This window comes from Saimiri boliviensis, chromosome 5, assembly GCF_048565385.1.
Source record: "Saimiri boliviensis isolate mSaiBol1 chromosome 5, mSaiBol1.pri, whole genome shotgun sequence".
Taxonomy (NCBI): Eukaryota; Metazoa; Chordata; class Mammalia; order Primates; family Cebidae; genus Saimiri; species Saimiri boliviensis.
In genome coordinates this window covers 142,772,923-142,796,971 of record NC_133453.1, presented here as the reverse complement: position 1 = coordinate 142,796,971, position 24,049 = coordinate 142,772,923, and the positions used below count along the sequence as shown (strand labels likewise).

Genomic DNA, 24,049 nt, shown 5'->3' with positions numbered 1-24,049 from the left:
TTGGCATAATATCTGGCATGTAGAAAGCATTTAAAAATGAAAATAAGTTGAATTGAATAGGACTGAATTAAATCAAATGAAATTAAATGGAATTTTACTGAATAAATGAGATGCTAATTTTGCACATTTTAGACATCATCGGTGTTCCCCCCCTCAAACACCCTTTCCTCTAGCATATGGTTTTTAAAAGCTTTATGAACAGCAAATAAATTACATCAGGGATTGAGTTTCTGAAGTAAATAATAATAAATATTTGCTTATGTTAGCATCTCATGTAGAAAAATGTTGAAGTCATGAAAATTTTGTGATAAATTCAGATCCCTTTAAGTTTTCAAAACCCACTTCCTTTTTTCATTTTTTTGAGACAGAGTCTTGCTCTGTCACCAAGCTGGGGTACAGTACACAATCACTGCTCACTGCAGTCTTGATCTCCCAGGATCAAGCCATCTTCCCACTTCAGCATCCTGAGTAGCTGGGACTACAGGCATGTGCTACCACACCTGGCTAATTTTTTTTATTTTTTAGTAGAGATGGGTTCTCACTGTGTTGCCCAGTCTAGTCTCAAACTCCTGAACTCAAGTGATTCTCCTGCCTCAGCCTCCCAAGGTGCTGAGATTATAGGCATGAGCCACTGCACCCGGCCTGACTCACTTTCTTGATATTATATGTATTTTGCTCTTGGAAAACTTTGCTTTCTCTCTCCATGGCAAAATAAAAAACCAACTTACAGTGCTTTCAGAACATATAATTATTCATTTGAATATAATTTTGTTAGACATATCTAGTAACATTTTCTTGAATTTATAATACTGAGTAGGAAGAAACAAAATATAAAATCTTTCTTGAATTTTAGTTTTAATCTAAAATATTGTATGTCTTTGCATAATATGAGTTAAAGCTTCTCTGGCATTACACAGTGATTGTTCTCTTCAAATAACAGACCATAGAGTTGATAGGGGAAAAACACAAAGTAATCATGGCTGAATTTGCATTTGGCATTTTTTTGGCATGGGGGGCTGGCATTTCCTCTCTTTTTTCCTTTCTCCAAACACTGCACAAGTAATAATTTGACTCTATATCTGTGGCTTCTATTGTCTCTACATACATGAAGTTGCATTTCATAGTGCCCATTATTTGAAAAGCATTTCAAGTCAGAACTTAAGATTCAGCCTTTCATGCCAAATAAGGACAGTGGCTAATTTGGGGTTGCCAAAACCATGTATTCAATTCTTTATATTCTAGAATAAGAAAAGTCGTTTCAAATCTTAGGGTATTAATGGCACTTATGAATAAGAAATTCTCTCTATTCTAATGCAGCAAGTAAAAATTATTACCTGCAATCTTATTTTGGAGTAGCTCCATCATAAAACATCCAGAGCTGGCCAGACACAGTGGCTCACACTTGTAATCCCAGCACTTTGGGAGGCTGAGGCAGGTGGCTCACCTGAGGTCAGGAGTTTGAGACCTGCCTGGCCAACATGATGAAATTCTGTCTCTACTAAAACTACCTAAAATTAGCTGGGCATAGTGGTGGGTGCCTGTAATCCCAGCTACTCAAGAGGATGAGACAGGAGGATCGTTTGAACTGGGAGGCGGAGGTTGCAGTGAGCCAACATTACGCCACTGCCCTCCAGCCTGGGCCACAGAGCAAAACTCCATCTCAAAAAATAAAATAAAGAAGTCCAGAGCTAGTAGCTCAGCAGATTTTAACATGTGATAAGTAAGGTGACAGTCTAGAGTGGAAAAATTATATCTCCACCCTGATTATAGTCTCAGAAATGTGTTCAGCTGGTCATTAGAAGAGAGTACTGCATGTTCCAGACTAGGATACTCAACTGGGATGACTTGATCTCCTGAGGACTGAATCTGGGTTCCTTGAAGAGTATGCTGGTATCAATTAGTGATGTCTGCCACCACTGGCTAGGGTCAGGGGAATAGCAGCACTCAAGACATGATAGAAACTGTAGAATTTGAAGTTAGAGGATGAGGGTTAGACTCTTATCTCTATCTCTTATTAGCTGTGAGGTATCTTGGGTAATCACCCATTCAGCAATCTCAGTTTTCTCATGTATAAAATGAAGATAACAATTATCAAGAAAATTGGCCGGGCGCGGTGGCTCACGCTTATAATCCCAGTACTTTGGGAGGCCGAGACGGGTGGATCACGAGTTCGAGAGATCGAGACCATACTGGTCAACATGGTGAAACCCTGTCTCTACTAAAAATAAAAAAAATAGCTGGGCATGGTGGCGCACGCCTGTAGTCCCAGCTACTCAGGAGGCTGAGGCAGGAGAATTGCTTGAACCCAGGGGACAGAGGTTGCGGTGAGCCGAGATCGCGCCATTGCACTCTAGCCTGGGTAACAAGAGCGAAACTCCGTCCAAAAAAAAAAAAAGAAGAAAAAGAAAATTAAAATTGGTATTACAAATAAAAAAGAATTGAAGTGCAGCTTACATCTTACGAATTGCTAGTGTGTTTTGCCTATCCCAATCTAATGTTTTCCTCCTTTTAAACTCATGGCATTTTATCTTTGTCTCTCTCTCTCTCTCTCTCTCTCTCTCTCTCTCTCTCTCTCTGTGTGTGTGTGTGTGAGAGAGAGAGAGAGAGAGAGAGAGAGAGAGAGAGAGAGAGACAGGGTCTTGCTCTGTCATCCAGGCTGAAGTGCAGTGGCACAATCATAGCTCATTGCAGCCTCAACCTCCCAGGCTCAAGCAGTTCACCCATGTTAGCTTCCTGAGTAGCTGGGGCTATAGGCACATGCCACCACACCTAATTTTCATATTTTTTGTAGAGACAGGGTTTCACCATGTTGCCCAGCCTGGTCTTGAACTCCTGAGCCCAAGCAATCTACCAGCCCCAGTCTCCCAAAGTGCTGTGCTACTCATAGCATTTAGTATTCTCTCACTCTTGGCAATTAATTGTGAACTACCTACTGACTCACATTAGTGTATTATCTTACTTCACCATATTTTATTTTCCTGTACTACCCACACTTTATAGCCCATACCTCTCCTGTAGTAGGGGATCCCAAGTATGAATGAATGTAAACATGTTACTAATAGCATTTTAAAACTCCAAATGTTGACAGGGTGATGAGTAGTTACTTATCTTTTTATTTGAAAGAAAGTATTTTGCATGTTACTTGAAAGGATTATTGTGATTTTATGTTCATAAGATCATAGTTTTTTGTTTGCTGTTTAAAAACTTCTTTTTTTTTCTTTTAAGACAAGAGTCACTGTCGCCTAGGCTGGAGGCAGTGATGCAATCTTGGCTCACTGCAACCTCCACCTCCCAGACTCAAGCGATTCTCATGCCTCACCCTTCCAGATAGCTGGGACTACAGGTGTGCACTACCACACCTGGCTAATTTTTATATTTTTAGTAGAGACGGGGTATCACCATGTTGGTCGCGCTGGTCTCAAACTCCTTGGCCTCACAGAGTATTGGGATCACAGTCGTGAGCTGCTGTGCCTGGCCAGAAACATTTTATTGGACTTTATTTTCAAGGAACTGAGCTGCTTTGTGTGCTTGGGCAGCTCCCCTGAGCCAGTTTGCAAAGGGTGCAGACAAATGGGCTTAGTGGCTCAAGTACAAAGGAGGGTCTATATTTCTGTGGAGAGGTTGCTGACACCCATGGGTAGGTCCCACTTTTGGGGTTGACCAGTAGGCAGGGCACTGGGCTTGCTCCCTTTCTCTACACAGCATTGACATCTTCTATCCATATCTTTACTTCTTGTAACTCCCCTTTCCTCTTTGCTGACACTGGACTCAAAGGGTCATAGACGTTTAATGATTTGCTTAGTGCCAGGCCCTAACCATAGCTTTGAGCAATCTGGATTCATTGTCCAGTATCCCCCTCCACTACTCAGTGCTTTTAAAATCCAGCTCTCCTGTGAGTTGATTGCACTTCCATATAAATTATTTCTTCTAGCTTGCTGGAAAGTTCCTTGGCTTTCTGCTTATCTCTGTAAGGACAGTTAGTTCCCTGTTGCTGCTGCCAAGCATGTAAACAACATGTTTCTTCTTTCTGTGGTGACAGGCACATCTCATCATCCTGAGTAGAAGCCCCTCTCAAGAGGAGGCAGCAGACTCCGCACACATCGTCGCCCACGCTGCTGTCGCTTCAGGGAGACCCGAGCATCACGGTGAGAAGAATCCTTTTCTCTTCCTGTCTCACAGGCACCTGAGTCTGTAAACAGGCTGCCTTCTAGATGGATTAACAGGTGGACAGAGCTGTGCCACAGGCCTGCCACAGAACCTTCCTTGCTTTATCTGATCATCTGCAGCTATGCTACTCTGCTGCTTTCCTCAGATTCCTTTGGTTTCTCTCCCCTTCTAGCATTCTTTTAATCTTTTATTCTTAAATACAGCTAATCTCTATCCAAATGTAGCTGTTAAGAGCCCCAGAGAATCTGTACTGGGCTTACAGGGAAATCTGCTCTGCCTTCAAAGGTGATCTATTTTTAAAAATTGTTGTGGCAACAGCTCTAGCCTCTGGGCCAGCCACCCTCCAGACACTGTCAGGGCTGAACTTTCAATCAGGATGAACTGACACGACTTCAGGACTCCAAAAGGAAGTTGCCATTTATGGCCTCTGTGGTTTTCTTATCCCCACGTAATAGGTAGCACATCAAACTTCAGGAATTGTTTAATCCACCATCTTGGGCTCGGAGCATACAGATTATACGGTGTACCTTCACTGGCAGAAAACACATAGTATTAATGAATTTTTTTTTTTTTTGGTCACAATATTCAGAAATGGAGTTCAGTTCATAAAGAAGACCTAGGGGTATATTCCAAGATATCAGATAAAAATAATTACATACTGAACAAAATAAGGTCCAGTGTGCTCAAAAGCATAAAATCAACATCTGGAAGGCATAGGGTTGATTGAGGAAGCAGAAGTCAGGCTAAGATGAGGCCAGCATGTGAGAGAAGGTGAAGGGAGAGCTTCAGTGCAACATCTGGAAGGCATGGGGTTGATTGAGGAAGCAGAAGTCAGGCCAAGATGAGGCCAGCATGTGGGAGAAGGTGAAGGGAGAGCTTCAGTGAGCAGCCTGGCCCAGAAAGATCCACAGGCCAAGCAGGGAGCTCCTTTCCATGGAGGAACTGATGAAGGGGCATCAGCATTCATCCATCTGTCCATCCCACCTTGCGGATCTCCAAGAGGTTGAAGCACCTTTTCAGATCTGGAAGAGCCTGTCAAGGGATGGAGAGAGGAGAAAGGTGACCTTTCTTGTCCTCGCTCCCTACAACAATCCACATTAACCATCAGGTTTGCTTGTTGGTGCCTAAAATTCATGCAATAGGAGGAAAGTACTTTCTATTCCATACCTATTAATAAAACACTTAAAATACATGTTTAATGGAAACTCCTAGAATAGCAAGTCAAAAATCTAAGTGTCTACAGAAACCAAGCAAGCAATGTGAGTGAAGCAGGTGGTTATCAGAAACCAGCAGCAGCAACAAGCATAGTTATAAATGGCAGCTAACTGTTGGCTGTAGTATGAGAGAGTTGAAACTGTGGTGAGGACTGTGGCAAACTAAAACCCATACCTGCTACTTAGCTCCAGCCCATGGCAGCCATGTGGAAGGGAGGCTCATATTGACAGAGCTCCTTTTTAAGAGATGGTAGAAATTTGGAGTTTTATTGGAGAATCTTCAATTTAAAAAAAAATTTTTTTTTTAGAAACAGGGTCTCACTCTGTCACCCAGGCTACAGTGCAGTGGCACAGTTATAGCCCACTGCAGCCTCAAACTCCTGGGCTCAAGTGGTCTTCCTGCCTCAGCCTCTGAGGTTGGTGGCACACACTGCTTACACTCAGCTAGTTTTTAAAATTTTTTTGTAGAGACAGAGTCTTGCCCAAGATGGTCTCGAACTCCTGGCCCTAGGCTACCCTCCCATCTTGGCCTCCCAAAACTCTGAGATAACAGGCGTGAACCACCACATACCCAGCCCAGTTTTTAACTGATGGTAACTAACTGAAATATGTTTAAGGCTCTGAGTGAGTCAAACCAAGTGTGAAGGCTGGATCCATGACTTTTGACCTGGAAAGCAAGAGTGTGAATAAGTTGCTGTCAGATCTTTCCTGTTTTCCTTGGGGGTGTAAATTGGCAGAGTATAGGGGAGGTGGGTCCATTCCTGAATGAATACCAAACAGAGAGAGGGCTAAGGCCAAAAGACCATCTTTTTGCCTGGAGGGATTCCAACTTCCAGCACTTGAACCAGTGCTCAGTATACTCACTTGCAGGTATGAATTGAGTGGGACCTAGAGATTCTGTGTCCTAAAATGCCATTGTCCCATAGCTGCAAAGTTAGGCCACTCTGCTTTGTATGACATGGAATCAGAGACAATCCAATTTTGGTTATATATTTTTTTAAAATTTTCCAGTCTAAATATAGCACTGTATTGCCTTCTCTTAAACTGAAAATGATAATAATACCTACTTGATACAGATAATGAATATGTGATAACAGTTATTATATTAATAGCTACTGCTTATATATGGCATACCAGCCATGGTTCCCGCCACACTGTATTTATTAATTCACAAATCCTTGCAACTCTATGAGATAGGTACAATTATCCCCATTTTTAGATGGAGAAACTGAGGCACCCAGAGATTAGGTAATTTTCCCAAGGGCCCATAACCAGTGAGTGGTAAAGATATGAACCCAGGTAGCAACCACCCCAGAGGCTCTTTATGCCATGTCACGTTATGGGGTCCGGCACTGCACGTGTCTCCTCCCACCTTAGGCCTACCAAAGAGTCTATGGAGTGTGGGACCGACAAGGGACACAGGAATAATGAAGGCAGCCCAGAGAGAAGGGTTTGGAGTGCCAGTGAGAAGGCCTAGGGTCCAGGAGCATGTGGAGAATATCAGCTCCAACCTTTAGCAGCTGAGGGCATTTGGTGACATGCACCCAGAAAGCCCACTTGCCAGTTAGAATTGAAATATGTGAGGAACCACTTTGGGAGGCCAAGATGGGTGGATCACATGAGGGCAGGAGTTGAGACCAACCTGGCCAGCATGATGAAACCCTGTCACTACTAAAAATGCAAAAAGTAGCCAGACATGGTGGCGCATGCCTATAGTCCCAGCTACTCAGGAGGCTGAGGCACGAGAATCACTTAAACTTGGGAAGCAGAGGTTACAGTGAGCCAAGATGGTGCCACTGCATTCTGGTGACACAGTGAGACTCTGTCTTAAAAAAAAAAAAAAGATGAGAAACCTGAAGTAGGTGGGTCAGAAGACCATTTCTCCCAGGCACAAGGATTTGGGACTGATAGTTTTACAAACTGGGAAAGGAGGTGGCTTCTGCATTAGGCCTGGAGGATTGATTGCTTGAAGCAAAAGCAAAGGATGACTGAGAGACTCTCAAGCAAGCAAGAATCATAATAATAACAGCAACAATGACAATAACAACCGTAGCAGCAACACTCAGGCGCCTGTTGTATGCATGTGCTGGTACTTCCACAGACATGCTCATTTAATCCTTTTAACAACTCTTGGAGGCAGGACAGGACCTCCCGTTATACAGATGAATGCCACCTCTTCTTACCAGAAAGTACCAAGAATCTGAGGGACCTACTCTCTCTACTCATTGCTCCACCCAAAAAGGACCAAGTCTCCATCAGACTGTATGGTGCTCCTAGGCAGGCCCTTGTCAGATTCAGCACCTATCAATCAGAAAACATTTGAACTGTTTATCACCTTGACACTGTTAGGAAGAAAGCTTACTAAGGCCTTAAAGGTGAGTAAATGCTGAGTGAGTAGCCAGGGCAGAGAAGCAGTGGGCTAGAAATAGATGCTGATTGTCCTGCAGCAACATGAAGTCCTGGAACAGGCACAAAAAGGAGCACAAACCTTTGCCCCTAAGGCCTCAAACAAATCACCTAAGTGGACAAGTCAGGAACAAATAAAAGCAAGAAGAATCCTCAAACTATTCCTGCCTCATGAACATACTTTAAAAATCGCTGCCATTGAAATCCTTGCACCCTTAGTGGCAGATGTGGGAAAGGCCGAAAAAGGAGCTCACCAGGCCAGCACGTGTTGCACATTTGGGGAATCAGCTTCACTCTAGAAGCAGAAATGCAACAGGCACTACCCGGCCAGGGGATGTAGCGGGAGCACAGGTGGGTACATTCCCACTGTCTTTTTTTTTGAGACAGTCTCGTACTGTAACCCAGCTGTAGTGCAGTTTGGCTCACTGCAGTCTCCACCTCCTGGGTTCAAGCAGTTCTCCTGCCTCAGCCTCCCGAGTAGCTGGGACCACAGGGTGTGCCACCATGCCCAGCTAATTTTTTTGTATTTTTAGTAGAGACAAGGTTTCACCATGTTGGCCAGGATGGTCTGTCTCCTGACCTCGTGATCCACCTGCCTTGGCCTCCCAAAGTGCTGGGATTACAGGCATGAGCCACTGTACCCAGTCCCCACTGTCTTTTATGTTACCTCTCTGCTGTCCCCTCATGTGGCCAATGCCCCCGCAGCAGGAATGAAAGAAATCCACTGTGGGCTATGGTTTCTCCAGGTCTCTGCTGCCTCCAGCAGGGGGAAATAAGAGAGGGCAATCTGCAGCTTATCTTTGTGTAACAACTAAGGGGCGACCAGATCTCTCACAGTTCTCACCAGCACAGGACTTTCCAACCTTGACGTTGTTCGCTTCTAGTTCAGAAGTCCTGGTCGGATCCCAGGAAGAAACCTGCAAGTTCCACCCAGCACCAAGGGGGAATCTTAGCTCTGCTCTCCTGTGCTTAAACCTGTTTGTACCTAGTACAAAGACTTTTGGGGGCTTGGTTTTGGTTTTGATTTTTGAAGAAAATAATCATTAATGAGAAAAGTTTCTCTTTTGAGGATTCTGTATTGCCTGCTTGCTTGCTGAATGTCCACTGAAGGCATTGCCCTCTAACTAACAAAATGCCACTGGCCAAGAAGCAAGTGTTTCAGGCTCGACGCACAAGCTAATCCCTTTGCTCTGTGCCTTCCTTGTATTCCTTATGCAGACAAAACTGCCCTAGAAGTCACGAAGCCTTGTGATTGCATAAAGATTCCCAATTCAGGCTCCTGGAATGTCACTAACCTGAGCCTGGCCAGCTTCCCAGAGCAGCCATAGACAAACTTGGTATTAACAGCTTTCCCAACCCTGCTAAGTGTTCAGGGCATTGGCTTTGTGTTTATAACTCATCTCCTAAAGGATATTAAAATGAAATGGTCCAAAGCCAAGAACATTTCAGCATCAACCTTTGAGAGGCAGAGCCTGCTGAGTGCAGGCGGCCTTGTTTGGAAGTAGCCCCATCTGCAGCCTGGGCTCTTGCAGGCTGGGGAGTTGTTCAGCGTCCAGTGACAGCAGGTGGAATGGGCTGTGTCCTGTTAGAGCCTAGGGGGCAGGGGCCAACTAAGTAGATTCCTAAGGTATAATTTCCTATGCAGGAATATGTATACCTCCCCTGCCCCCATTGGTCCTAGCCTCTAGACACATTTTACACAGTAGGCTGGAAAAATGTTAGTATGGGAAGCTAGGCACTGCATCTCACCCAAGTCTCCTGTTTTTTACCATACACGACCCTCCCTTTTCTTAACTCTTCCCCCTGTGGCCTGCCTTCTCAGCTTGCCCAGTGCTAGGCCCTCCCCACTTCCTGCTTACTGGGTTACTAAGGATCCTGGGCCCCATGTGTTCCAGAGAGACCCGAAATCAGGCTCCTTGGCATACACAGGCCCCAGGTCTTGTGGGCCCCTGACAGGTGTCATGGATACCTGGGAACAGCCACGGTGAGGTGTCCTTTACCTTCCCATGCTTTTCTTAGCTGCCCCTGCTGCCTCTCTCATGATGCCTCCAACCTGAGCCTCCAAGTGGGGCCTGGTGGGACCCATTTCTCTTTACAAAATGCCTGGCCAGCCTGAATTTAGCCTTGCCTTTGAGCTCCCCAAGCAGCACATGTGGCATCCATGCCTGCTCTGTGCCCCACAGGGAGCGAGGGAGAAAGGGGAAGTGAGGGTACAGTAGGGTGAGGCCCAGAGAAGGAGAGATACCCCTTACTCTGTTTCCACCAGCATCAGTAGTCCCTTCTTAGAAACTTCTGGAAGTTACCCTAGAGTAGTTACGTCTAGGGGATTGGGGTCCAGGGTCACTCAGCAAGTTAGAGGCCAAGCAAGGCCTAGAATGGAACCCACCTTCCACTCACTTATCACCCTCCAGACCCAGAGAGGGAGTTGTGCCATCCCCACCCTACCCTGCTAAGGGTACAGGGCTCTTAGCAGCCCTGAAAGGCAGGCAGGAGGGGGCTGCAAGGGTGGGAAGCCCTTGGTGCCAGCGGAGGAGGAGAAGAGGAGGCTTGTTCCTCACCCAAGTTTGTGCTGTTGGCCCCTCTACCTCAGGCAGAGCTGAAACCTCATCAAGCTTGCTCTCCAACGGCTATCCATTCATTGTGTCTGAGCGCAAAGCCTGTGGCTTCTTCATTTCTCTCCTGGGGAAGCTGAAGTGCATGAGCAGTGTGATGACCGTGTTCATGAGGTTCAGGTTTTTCACTTTTGGGCTGGTTTTTAATTCGTGTTCAGAACTTCTCAGAAAAGCCTATGTAACGTATGCCCTGACTTGGCTTCAAAAAGGATTTTTAAGGCAGCTTATGGAAAATGCATCTACATCACCAAGGCTAGTGACTGGACCCTGAAGTTGCTGGAAGCCTTCACTACATGGGTGGCCCCAAGTGGTGGTGGTTGTGGAGGGGGCTGGTCACTTTCCTAGTGGTGAGGACACTTAAGGCAGACAGATCCCAATGGTGGGCACTCTGCATGTTTATACCCTGTGAGCCTCACCTGGCCTGCTGCCATTTGATCACCTCACTTTACAGATGCACACCTGTCCCCAGAGATGGCCATGGACTTTCCTCGGATCACATAGCTAGTGAGCAGCAGCCCTGCCACTCCCTGAAGCCATGTCACAGGCCTCTGTCTATGGCACTGTGGAAGTGTTCCTCATGAAGAGGGTCTCCTGTGGGGACCAATGAAGGCTTTGGGGTGACGAAAGTGTCTCTCCCATGCTTTGTATGTTCTCAGCCTTCCTGTGTGGCTTCCACAGGCTAGTAGCCTCAAACAGCAGCCCCCAGCAGGGTCTAAGTAGGTTCAATGTGTTAGTTTCCTGGGTGAGGGAGCTCCTCTGGGTTAGTGCCAGGCTGATTTGGGACTTTCCATTTTTAAACTCCCTGGGGTCCTTAAAGCCTTTGCAGTTGGTACATAGCAGAGACTGTTTTCTAAGACTGCTACAAAAGACAATCGTCACATTGTACACAGAGCCTCCCTCTTAATGAAAGTTGTCCTTATTGTTTCAACTACTGCCTTAGGACAGCCACAGGAAAATGAATGCAGTGTTACTGGAATTTAATTAAGAGCCTCCTGGCCTCACCTCCAGGGGGCCACATTGTAGTCCTGCATTCCTCTTGCTCTTGGGATGAACCCTTGTTTTCTTTTGCCTGTGTATGAACATCTCCACACAGAATCTTTCAGGGTCTTTGGGAACAGCGCAGCTCCAAGTCCTCAGACAGAGCCGTCTGCAGAGATGTCAAACCACCCTGTGCACCAAGCCACACCTTCTCTCTGCTGTAACTCACAGACAACCTAAACATTCTGTTGGAATGAAAATAGAAGATTCATGGCCTTGGAACACCTGTGCCATTAGGGCTCAGATTTACAAGCTAAGTCATGCTCCTGTGTTTTAGAAAATGACCTCAGCTTCTGCCCAGGCCTTCGGCATCAGATTGCAGAGGATTCTAGAAGTGGTTTTTAAAGGTAGGGATGGCTTTGTGTGAGAGTGCTGAAACTGCTGGCTCTTTGTGAACCCTCACCCTGTTACAGGGCACAAAGTTCAGGCTAGGAGGTGGCAGCCATTTTAAGGGACTAGGATTTTTTGTCTCTCTGGAAATCCTGTTGTCACTTGTCTCAGGTGGAGATAGACTGGGATGTCCCTTGCCAGGAGAATAAACTGCTTCTCAGGAAGTGACCTCTTTGCTATAGTAATAGGACTCAATTGCCCTCCCCTCAAAGACTGCTCTTATGGATTTAGTTCACAAAGTTAATTTGGGGGTGAGGGGGTTGGAGGAAGTAAGACAGGATCTTGCACTAAAGGAGCTTTCCTGTATCTGAGATAAAGATCAAAGTGGTTTGAAATTCATAGACAGGGAGGGTACCCATGTGGATGCACTAGACCTTCCTCTGTTCCCGAGCTCTAGGCCATTCTAATATACAGGGCTCCTAACCTGTTCACAGATGCCTGATGTGTGGTCGGCTTGCATGTGACATTAGCTGTCAGGGAACCCTCTATCTGGTCTTACCCCCTTGTGACTAGAGACCTAACAGCAACAAAAATGGGGAAAGCACAAAACTTTAGAGAAACCAAGGACTTAAGGAAGAAAGAGAGCAGTGACTTGAGGAGGCTGCCTCCAGAGGGCAGATTCCCAGGCAGGGCCTGTCTCCATCTGCCCACCACAACGCCTGGCTTTCTGTGACTTCAGTAGCCATGCTGCCTTCATGTAAGGAATACACTCCTTCTGCCCTCTCCTCTCTTCCTTCCTCTCTCACTCCCACTCCCTCTTCCAGAGGTCCGTGTACGCTAACGGGCATCGTCTTTGGAAAATATGACTAGCCTAGGTCTGAGGTTATGAGCCATTTGCACGTTAGTTGGAATTGGACCACAGCGTCCTCCCTCGAAGCTTCTTTGTGAGCTGAGCTGCACTGAGGGAAAGAAACATGCCATTCTCAGGTTGAGAGGACCAGCCCAAATGGAGTGCTTCTGGGGGCAGTTAGTTAGAAGAAGCAATACTGGGAGGTGGGAGAACATTAAAAAGAAAAGGGCTAGAAAGATGTGAGGTGCGGCTGTGTTCACCTGTGCCAGGGAGACTGGCTCCTACCCCAGGAGAGGTCAAGGAAATGCCTCTTAGCCCTTTTGGCCGCTGCCTTTCCCTAAGCATGACAGTGCTGCTCTAGCCAAACCCCAAGCTCTGAAACTCAGTTCCCGAGTTGCCTCATGCCGTTTACATCTGCAGGTCTTCACAGTAAACACAATAAGGGCCCGTCTTTAGGGGACAAGGCTGAGATGCAGAAAGATCTTTACTTTTCAAAGGAATACTTGGCTACATTCTTTAGTTTACTCCCAATTAGTGAGAAAATTAAAATATCAAAAGAGTACTCCACTCCTGAATATCTTTATTCATTTTAGACATTAATGTCTATAATGCTTTTATAATCAACAGAATTAATGTCACTTCATCCTCAACGTTTGCTGTCATTAGATTATCAAAGGAGCCGAAGTTAATACTCAGTTTGCACATTAAATCTGTAACATTTTCTTGCATGGGTCAGCTATGAGGGAGAGGTAACATTTTCCATGTGGTAGATTTTCTCCCACCAAGACAAAAACTTTTGAGCAGTGCTCCAGAAATGCATCTGCTGGTCTGTCAGGGGACAGGCCCCACTGAAAGAGAGGGGTACAGGGATCCAGTTCAGTTGATTTCTGCCTAATTGCAGACCCCAGGGCCAGCTGGGACCGAGTGCAATTCCTGCTCCTGTCTGGCAACTGCCTCAATCTACATGGAGTGAATCTTGCAGATGAACACAACTTGTTTCAGACCTAAGCTTTCTTTCAGTTGACTAGATTTGGTAGCCATATTTCCCAAGTGTTTACATCTCTCCTTTCTAACACAGATCCCACAGAATTTAATTAGATCATTTCTTTTTTTTTTTTTTTTTTTTTTGAGATGGAGTTTCGCTCTTGTTACCCAGGCTAGAGTGCGACGGCACGATCTTGGCTCACCGCAACCTCCGCCTCCTGGGTTCAGGCAATTCTCCTGCCTCAGCCTCCTGAGTAGCTGGGATTACAGTCATGCACCACCATGCCCAGCTGATTTTTTGTATTTTTAGTAGAGACGGGGTTTCACCATGTTGACCAGGATGGTGTCGATCTCTTGACCTCGTGATCCACCCACCTCTGCCTCCCAAAGTGCTGGGATTACAGGCATGAGCCACCATGCCCAGCCCTAATTAGATCATTTCTTAAGAGCCAGGATTCTCATTGTGAATTTCAGGCATGTTCTCAGAGCTCTTGAGGTGTTCCGGGCTGTTTATCTGCAAAGGATGCTAGACTTCTGTGTCTTTTGATTGCTCTGTGCGTTTTCATGTTTCTGTCCTCTCAATGTCCATTTGTGCCACTTGCTGCTTCCAGTGTGCCTGCTATTTCAGCCCAGTATGGGCACCCATAGCCACAATTATCAAAACTGTTCCTAAAATTAAAATCATCAACATTGAGCAACAACTATTTATGTCAGGCCTGTTATCAATTGTTTGTATGCATTAATCTGTTTACTGCTTGCAGCTCCTTACAAAGAAGTTACTAGTATAACGGTCCCCTTTTCCAGATGGGGAAATTAAGAGACACAGCAAGGCACACAGCTCTAAGGGGCTCAGATAGTGCAAGCCCAGAGCCTGCTCTCTTTGCCACTCACCCTGCTGCCTCCAAGAAGCAACACAATTTACACGGGCTGATTGGATTTTTGCTCTGCCTGTGTTCTGGAGAGCTGTACCTGAAGATCATGGAGACCACTGTGGAAGCACCTGGCATTAACATCACAGAAGGAGAAAACTAAATCCAAATTGATTCATTGGAAAAGATAATGAAACAGATAAAACACTAGCTGGCCTAATCAAGAAATGGGAAAAGTACAAATACAAAACTAGAAGTGATAGAAGGGAATAACCAAATGTTGAGGAAATTTCTAAAAGCAAAAGATACTGTTCCATACAGTGTTCCATAATATGATATTTCCAAGTGGAAATGTCAAGTAGACCACTGTATATGTGGGTTATAATCTTCCCCAACAGACTTCATGTGCTTGTCATGTGTCACCATGAAGCTATCTCCAACAGGTGCTTCAGTGGAAGTCCCATATCTCCTGGGGGAGGAAGCCATCACATTTTCCTCTAGTAGGCTGGGGGTTGCAAACTTATGCACATGGGCCCAATTTACTCACCACCTGTTTTTGTAAATAAAGTTTTATTGGAACATGGCCATGCTCATTCATTTATGTATTGTCTGTGGCTGCTTTCACTCTACAACAGCAGAGTTGAATAGCAACAATGGGGATCATATGGCCTGCAAAGCCTAAAATATTTACCATCCTGTCCTTTACAGAATAAGTTTGCCAACCCCTGTGATAGAGCCTTGTGATTTTCCCAGTTTCAGAATAGTTTCTGTGCTAGTTTCGTGGTTCAGGATTTCCAGACCAAGTAGGTGGCACACATTCAGACTGCACAAATGCTGATTTCAGGTATTCTCTCTGGTCACAGCCTCTGGATGGACACCCTTAAGGCCACACCTGGAACCAATGCAATTGTTCTTGTCTTTACTTTAAAGATTCCTGGCTGTCTTAGTCTGTTTGGGAAGCTATAACAAAACACCATAGACTAAATGGCTTATAAACAACAAGACATTTATTTCTCACAGTTCTGAAGTCTAGAAAGTCTAGATCAAGACTCTGGTAGATTTGGTGTCTGGTGACCTGCTTCCTGGTTCATAGATAGCTGTCTTTTCACTGTGTCCTCACAGGGTGGAAGGGGTGAGGAAGCTCTCTGATGTGTCTTTTATAAGGACACTAATCCCATTCATGAAGGCTCCATCCTCATGACTTAATTGCCTCTGAAAGGCCCTACGTCTGAATATCATCACTGTGGGGGTTAGGATTTCAACCTGTGAATTTGAGAGGGGCATAAACATTAAGACCATAGCACTGGCTATATTCATTTTATTTCCTACATAACAAATTTGCTTACTCACCCATTTATTACCTCACAGTTCTGTAAGTTAGAAGTCTGGTGTGGTTAGGCATGCTTCTCTGCTCATGCTGAAATCATGTTGGCCAGCTCCACTCAACTGGAGGTTGGGGTCCTTTCTGAACCTTATTCCTGTTACGAGCACAGTTCAGTTCCTTGCAGCCACAGGACTGCAGTCCCTGTTTTCTGGAGAGCTGATGGCCAGCGACCCCTCTCAGCTCCCACAGGCTGCTCTTGCTTAGGTCCTTCCACCACATCCCTCTCCATCTCAGCAGCAGGCAGAATTCTTCTCATCACATCTCTGTCATGCTTTCCCTAAATGTGACTTCCTTTTCTGCTACCAGCCAGAGAAAACACTCTGCTTTAAAAGGGCTCCTGTGATTAAGTCTGGCCCAGTGGATAATCTCGCTTTCTTTTTTCTTCTTCTTTTGTTTTGAGACAGGATCTTGCTCTGCCACCCAGGCTGGAGTACAGTGGTGGTGGAGGCCCACTGAAGGCTCAACCTCCTGGGCTCAAACAATCCTCCCACTTCAGCCTCCTAAGTAGCTGAGATGACAAGTGCATACCACCACATCTGGCTAATTTTTTTTGTTTTTTTTTTTTTTTTTTCTATTTTTTGGTTTGCCATGTTGCCCAGGCTGGTCTTGAACTTCCAGGCTCAAGCGATCCTCCCTGCATGGCCTCCCAAAGTGCTGGGATTACAGGTGTGAGCCACCACGCCCAGCCATAATCTCGCTTTCTTAAAGTTAGTTGTGCCCTATAACGTCAGCTAATCACAGTAGAACTATATCTTCATACTCACAAGTTCCACCCGTAACCACAGGGAAGGTGCTACAGAAATGCAAGGGTCACGGGTCATCTTAGAATTCTGCCAGCCACACCAGCTTTTTGCAGGGAGTTGCGTTCAGCGTTCCACCACAAATGGGCCTCAGGCTTCATCCCTAGTCCAACTCAGGCCTGGAAAGCCCCATCACTGGAAGACGGACCTTTTTTCATTTCAAATTTATAAAAAATATTTTTTATTGCATTTTAGTTTTTGGGGTACATATGAAGAACATGCAAGATTGTTGCATAGGTACACATGTGGCAGTGTGATTTGAAATGCCAGATATAGGTGATGGGGAGGAAGGAAGATAGACCTTTTTTCTAATATGCTCATGGGCCATTCAACCTCAGCTCCCACTCACTTCTCTGGCTTTGAGTTCTCCCATCATTTTCCATACCTGAGGTTTTCTTTTTCTTGCGTTGAAGATTGGCATGCATTTTACAAAATTGTGTTATATTGTAACCAGTATGTTGAAGGATTTGGAATGATTGGGGTTTTGAATGATTTGTTCTCTCAGCAGCATGTCAACAATATTTTCCACGTTTAAGAAATATGTTACAAGCTTATACTTTGAATCCATCAAAATAAGTGAACTCTTAGAGTCCTACCCTCAGTGAGGAGTTACTGAAGTTATAGGAAGAATTAATGGTTGATCAACCTGAAAACTTACCAGTGTGTTCAGGTCTGGGTCATAGTTTCTTCTTTTGCAGTAACTTTTCTTTATGTATCACCAGGAAAGCTAGATATATGAAAATTAAGGAAAGTAAATTACAGTATCCTTTGAGACTTAAATTCTAACGAAACAGGCAGTTTAATGGGCAAAGGACAGTCTTAACTGTTTTTTCTTGTCCCAATACCTCTTTTTAAATAGCTCAACACTGCCAACAGTATATTTATTCTGTTTCCATTTCAAATCTGTAAGCAATTTTCAAAGTTATAATAAATGCTTTTCTTCAGATGTAGCTGAGCAGTATTTTCAAGAGAGCATGGCTCATCTAAAGGATTCTGAAGGGATTGGAAGAACCAAATTGCTTTCAATTCAAGATGAATTTTGCCATTTTCTACAAATGACTGGGCAAAAAAAGGTAAGTGAGTTTGGATCACAATTGTCTCATTATTCACAGGTGATATCCAAAGGGCTGCTCCTACACTCTGCAAGCATCCGTTAAGCACCTACTGTGTGCAAAGCATGTACCAGTCTCTACAGCAGGCATCCCCAAACTTTTTACACAGGGGGCCAGTTCACTGTCCCTCAGACCATTGGAGGGCCACCGCATACTGTGCTCCTCTCACTGACCACCAATGAAAGAGGTGCCCCTTTCTGAAGTGCGGCGGGGGGCCAGATAAATGGACTCAGGGGGCCGTAGTTTGGGGATGCCTGCTCTACAGGAACACATAAATAAGGCTAGGGGCTCCTTTCGGTCAGCTTTCAGAGATTCTTGCTCTTAGAAGTTGGAAACTTTATGAAAATATAGATTGTCATGCCCACCTACAAAAGATCCTAAGGAATAGAAACCTTGAGAAGCCTGCTTATTGAAGTCCTGCAGATGTGGCTGGAATCATGTGGCAGTTAGTGTGTCTGATCCTTCTCTCCTCAGTTTGGGTAATGAATGGAATTTGCATTATCTAAGGAAAACTACGTAGTGCAGAAGTTACAGCTCCATCTTTCAGTATTGATTCATACAAGTGTAATTTACATGGCTTGTAAAAAATAGAACGAGATCAGACTTTATTTTCATTGGTAATTAAACCCTTGGGAACATATTCCTTGCAAAGCCTAACATACTGTGGCTTTATTTGTGTGTGTGTGTGTGTGTGTGTGTATGTGTGTGTGTGTGTGTGTACATATTAATACATACATATATGCAGTCGCCCACAGATACTGAGGAACAACTATATATGTGTGCATATATGTGTGTATATATATATATATATATATATATATATGTATATATATATATGTATTGTGTACATATGTATGTGTGTATACATTTATGTACGTATGCCCACACCCTCTTCTCAGCCCATCTATGTCTTGTTTACTCTTCACTCCTCTCCATTAAGCTTTTCTTTTTTCTTTTTCTTTTTCTTTTTTTTTTTTTTTTTTTTTTTTGAGATGGAGTCTTGCTCTTTTGACTAGGCTGGAATGCAGTGGTACAGTCTCAGCTCACTGCAACCTCTGCCTCCTGGGTTCAAGCATTTCTCTGCTTCAGCCTCCTGAGTAGCTGAGATTACAGCCACTGCTACCATGCCCAGCTATTTTTTTTTTGTATTTTTAGTAGAGATGGGGTTTCACCATCTCCACCAGGCCTGTCTTGAACTCCTGATCTCATGGTGCATCCTCCTCGGCCTCCCAAAATGCTGGGATTACAGACGTAAGCCACCATGCCCGACCTCCATTAAGCTTTTCTTATCAGAGGTTAATACCATCTCAGTTTCCTAGAAAGCCACACATACATACATGTATACACAGTACATATATGCACAGAAACATACATATAGTTGTTCCTCAGTATCTGTGGAGGATTGGTTCCAGAACCCCCATGAATACGGCAATCCAAGGATGCTGAAGCCCTTGTATAAAATGGTGTCACATTTGCATATAACCTAGATACATCTTCCTGAATACTTTATATCATCTCTAGATTACTTATAATGCCTAATACAATGTAAATGCTATGGTAATAATTGTTACACTATGTTTATTATTTGTATTGTTTTAATTGTTGTATTGTTATTTTTATTGTTTTTTTCCTCATATTTTTTATCTATGGATATGGAGGGCTGACTGTGGTTTTTTTCAACTCTGTCCTATCATAGAAAATCTCAGAAATGAGATTTTCCCTTGCTACCTGTTGACCTCCTCCCCCACCACAGCTCTTTCCTTATCCTTAATCCCCCCTCTGCCTCCTCTTCTCTCAGTTACAGAGCACAGGCTTTTATATAGATATACCCATGTTTCTCAGGCCGAAGTAGGGCTGCAATCACCATGACAAATGGGAGTTTCAGGATTTTTCTGGGTCACCCAACCCCAGGGAGAGAGAGGGGCCTTCCAGGGGCCTCAGATTCCCTCCCTGTCCCCCGTCACATCTCTAGAAGTCTTATGGGGAGAGCCCAGGTCAGAAGAATGGGTAAGTCTGCCCCCTTATGCCCCACCCCATACAGTTCCTCAGTCATTTTTTCCTCCAAAATATGTCTTGGCTGCATGCATTGTTTTCCATCTTTAGTCCCACCACTCACCATCTCTTGTCTGGACCACTCTAACAGGTTCCTGTCTCGCAGTTGCTTTTTCCATGCTTGCCCTCTTCTGATCCACTCGTAATAAGGAAGTCGTGCTGATGTTTCCAAAAAAGCAGATCTGACCACTGGCTCCCTGATGCCCTCAGGATAAACCAGAATCCTGACATGGCCCACAGTACCTTCCACAACCTGGACTCCAGTGACATTTCCAGGCTCATTTTTGCCCCCTCTCCCTGATCCATGTTCCTGCCACACTGGCCTTTTCAATTCCCACTTCTGGGCAGTGCCAGCTTCGGTTTCCTCCTTCTGGAAGTCCCTTCCTCATTCATTTCTAGACCAATGCCAACCCATCCTTCATTTCTTACCAGTATTCCTCTCCCCAGTCTTCATTAGCTACTCCCCATTATTCTTGCTTATGGAATCTATTTTATGTCATCAAATATGTGTAAGTATATATTCGTGTGGATATTTAGCATCTGTCTTGCAACTAGACTGAACCTGTGAGAGCAGAGACTCCCTTGCCTGTGCTGAGGGTGATGAGCAGAGAGGTGGATGCATGTTTCACCACAGGCCAGCTGACTGTTCTGATTCCCATGGGCCGTGCATCAGTTCCCCTGTACTGTCTGGCTTCTCACCATAGTGTCTTGCTGAGTCAGCTGATGCCCAGTGTCATGATGCTATGCTTCACTGCCTTTGCCCAAGTCACTCAGATCAGTGTTGATCAAAAGATGCACCTCACTGTCCTAAGCTGCCCTGGAAGATCTTAACAAACTGGCTCTTTTCATTCTAGGGCCACTGCCATCTCATCCAGTGCCCTTATGAGAGTAGAAAAAGCTGCCCCTTCCTCAGGTAGATACTGCCCATGTTGGAGGGGACCATAGGCTGGATTTCAGCCCTCCCCATGCTCCTGCCAGGCACCCTTGTGTGTGGCACCACCCGCCCAGCCAAACATGGCAGGCTTGTGCTGTTCTCACCATTTTGTTGCAAGCCTCTCACTGTGGGTTCTAGCAGGTGTTGGCCAACAAGGGCAAGGCGCAAGGACAGTCCCAGAGCCAAGAATGGCGCTGCGCTTAGGCCATCCCAGATGTGCCCATAGTGTACACATGGGCACTGTGGAACATGATCTTTGGGAGGAAATGCTTTTAAGGTAAAATGTAAGTGCAGGTCACTCTGCCACAGGTTAAGCTGCTCTTAAGGGTTTGTCTTATAGTCGTGCCACTCTCTTGCTCAAGAATCTTCTCTGACTTCCTCAACCTGGCCACTCACTGGCCCTCAAAGCCATGTGCTTCTCCTGTGCTCCCAGGTGCCCACACCCTCTTATCATCCTACCTAAGTCCTCTTTACTCTTCACTCCGCTCCATTAAGCTTTTCCTATCAGAGGTTGACGCCATCTCAGTTTCCTAGAAACCCATGCTATTTAACTTCCTGCACATCTACCCCTAGTTTCCCCAGTCAGGCTGTAGACAGCATCCAAAGTGGCGTTTGGGGAAGAGTCTCTGCGGGTCTTCTTCCCATCACAGGCTCCCCTAAGTCTGACAGTCAGTTCCCACCAGAACATTAGCAAACCCAACACTCTCATCAGTCTAAGTCCTTGCTCTCAGAAGTTGGGAGATGTGATGGGCTTTACCCTCAGGCAAGTCTAGATTTAAATTCCAGTCCCTCATGTACCTCAGTGGGGCCCTACTGGTGAGTTACACAATCACTCTGACTCTACAGGTTTTATTCTGTCACTTGAGAAATTGATTTCTGCCTCATCAGCACCTTTAATGTGGTTCCCCTACTGCAGCCCTAGCCCCTAACTTGTATTATTGCCAACAAAAGGATTAAAGGCCTTCCTTGCCCTTCTGCTTGTGGAGCGCTTTCTGGACACCTTTGGGGCTGTGTATGAGGAAGCCCCCAGGGTCCCTGCTGTATTTGGCAGTGCAGTTCAGCATCCATGCTCTGCAGCTGTGTCGTGCCTTCATGTAGAAGATAGTAGATGAATTTCTGGAGAAAGTGTGGGGCATTGACATACTTTAATAGGGTTTCTCCCCATATATCTTGGTGTTTGAAGAAGCTAACATCAGGACATGCTGTGTTCTGACCAATTCATATTTTTTATTCCATTTTGTAAATAAATTGGATAACCCAAGCAAAATGTCATGTGATGTTGGAATGTTTACTTTCAGTTTCCTAAATAATTTGCTGTCCGACTAGGAAAGCCTGGAGTGTGTTCAGGACTTTCTATCCATAGATAAATCGCTCAGGCATGCTATATTTTCACTTCTGTAAGAATGGCATTATGGACAGAGAAAGAAAAGCATGGGACTGAAAAGTATGAAAATTAGGCCAGGCACTGCAGCTCATGCCTATAATCCCAGCACTTTGGGAAGCCGAGGCAGGTGGATCACTTGAGGTCAAGAGTTCAACACCAGTTTGGCCAACATGTTGAAACCTTGTCTACTAAAAAATACAAAAAATAGCCGGGTGAGGTGGCAGGTGCCTGTAATCCCAGCTACATTGGAGGCTGAGGCAGGAGAATCACCTGAACCCAAGAGGTGAAGGTTGCAGGGAGCTGAGATTGTGCCACTGCATTCCAGTCTGGGAGACAGAGAGACTCCATCTAAAAAAAACAAAACAAAGACTCCAGATTTTCAGATTTCCACCTGCTGTTGTAAAATGGAAGATCTGCTGAGACAGATTTTTTAAAAAATGTATGAAAATTACTGGCTGGATTCAGATCCTAGCACCATCATGAGCTGTCTGACTCTAAGCAAGTTTTTTAACTGCTCTGTGCCTGTTTCCTCCTCTGCATTAATGAGGATTAAAATTTTACCCATCTAAAGAAGACAGCAAATATTAAATGAGATCACACACAATTGTGTGTGTTCAGCACTATTTCTAACACGTAAGGACTGATCCATGTCAGCCTTTGTTCTTACTACTCAACTGAAATGGATTCCTGTAATGTATGCAGTCACTTTTCATAGTTTACACCTTTCCTCACACACGTGTGGTTTCCCGACTCCTGTTCAACCAGAGGTGATATGGCTTGCTGTGTCCCCGCCCAAATCTCATCTTGGATTGTAGTTCCTATAATCCTCATGTGTCGTGATAGGGACACTGTGTGAGGTGATTGAACCATGGAGGCTGTCACTCCCATCCCATTCTTGTGATAGTGAGTGAATTCCCACAAGATCTGATGGTTTTCAAGGAGCTTTTCCCTCTTTGCTCAGCACTTCTCTCTCCTGCTGCCCTGTGAAGAGGTGCCTTCTGCCATGATCGTAGGTTTTTTGAGGCTTCCCTACACATGTGGAACTGTGAGTCAATTAAACTTCTTGGCTTTATAAATTACCCAGTCTTGGGTATCTCTTCAGAGCAACATGAGAATGGACTAATACAAGAGGAAAACAGGCTCAGCTCATGAGACTACCACACTCATTCCTCTAAAAAGTGAAAATACACGAGTTATGTAATTTTCTTAAGTGGTACTGATCCTAATCAGCCTTTGAGCTTGTTAATGAAACAGCCCTTTTTATTCCTTTCATAGAGAGCAACCTCCATCTTGAGAGAGTCCCTGGAAGCCAAAGTGGGAATATTTGGCGATTTCAGTCCCGAGGTGGCAGAGGCATACCGACTCCTGGGAGGAGCAGACCTGGCCGAGGGGAACCACAGTGGAGCCCACAAGAAACTGAAGAAGGTAAAGCTGGAGCCAGTGCTAAAATGAGACTAGGCTTTCCCTCCCCTCTCCAAGGTCCTTGTGGTGATTCTTTCAAATGAAACTTGAGAAGTAAGTGGCTTGTTTAGACAGGATGACATCACTTTGGTGGTAGATCTAAGCTAATACTTTTTGGGTGAAAGATATAGTAAGCCTCTTAGACATATATATTTTTTAAATGAATTATCAATTATTTTTACTATGCAAATATTTTTAAATTTTTACATAGTATAATCTATCAGTCCTTTGTGTTTTTGGTGCCCTCTCTGTATACCGAGTTTATAGAGGAATTCTCTAACATTTTCTTCTATTGTCATTCTTCTTTTTCTTATTTTAAATTTGGAGTTTATTTGCATGGATGACATGAGAAAAGGATCTAATCTTATCTTTTTTCCAAATGGCCACCCAGTTGACCAGCACCATTTCATTAGAGAGCCCATCTATGCTCCAGTGACTTCAGATGACACCTT

General features: G+C 44.8%; 1 protein-coding gene across 4 annotated transcripts in view; it reads left to right on the top strand.

Moving 5' to 3' along the window:
• The window catches only part of TTC23 (tetratricopeptide repeat domain 23), a 103,823-nt gene that overhangs the window by 61,552 nt on the left and 18,222 nt on the right, over positions 1-24,049 (top strand). For all 4 annotated transcript variants that reach the window (XR_012517855.1, XM_074400085.1, XM_074400084.1 and 1 more), the window contains exons 8-10: positions 4,040-4,145; positions 17,600-17,727; positions 23,412-23,561. Coding sequence is in view for 3 of the 4 variants with exons in the window: in XM_074400085.1 (XP_074256186.1) it covers positions 4,040-4,145; positions 17,600-17,727; positions 23,412-23,561 (384 nt within the window). In the remaining variant the exon portion in view is untranslated. The remainder of the gene's footprint in view (positions 1-4,039; positions 4,146-17,599; positions 17,728-23,411; positions 23,562-24,049) is intronic.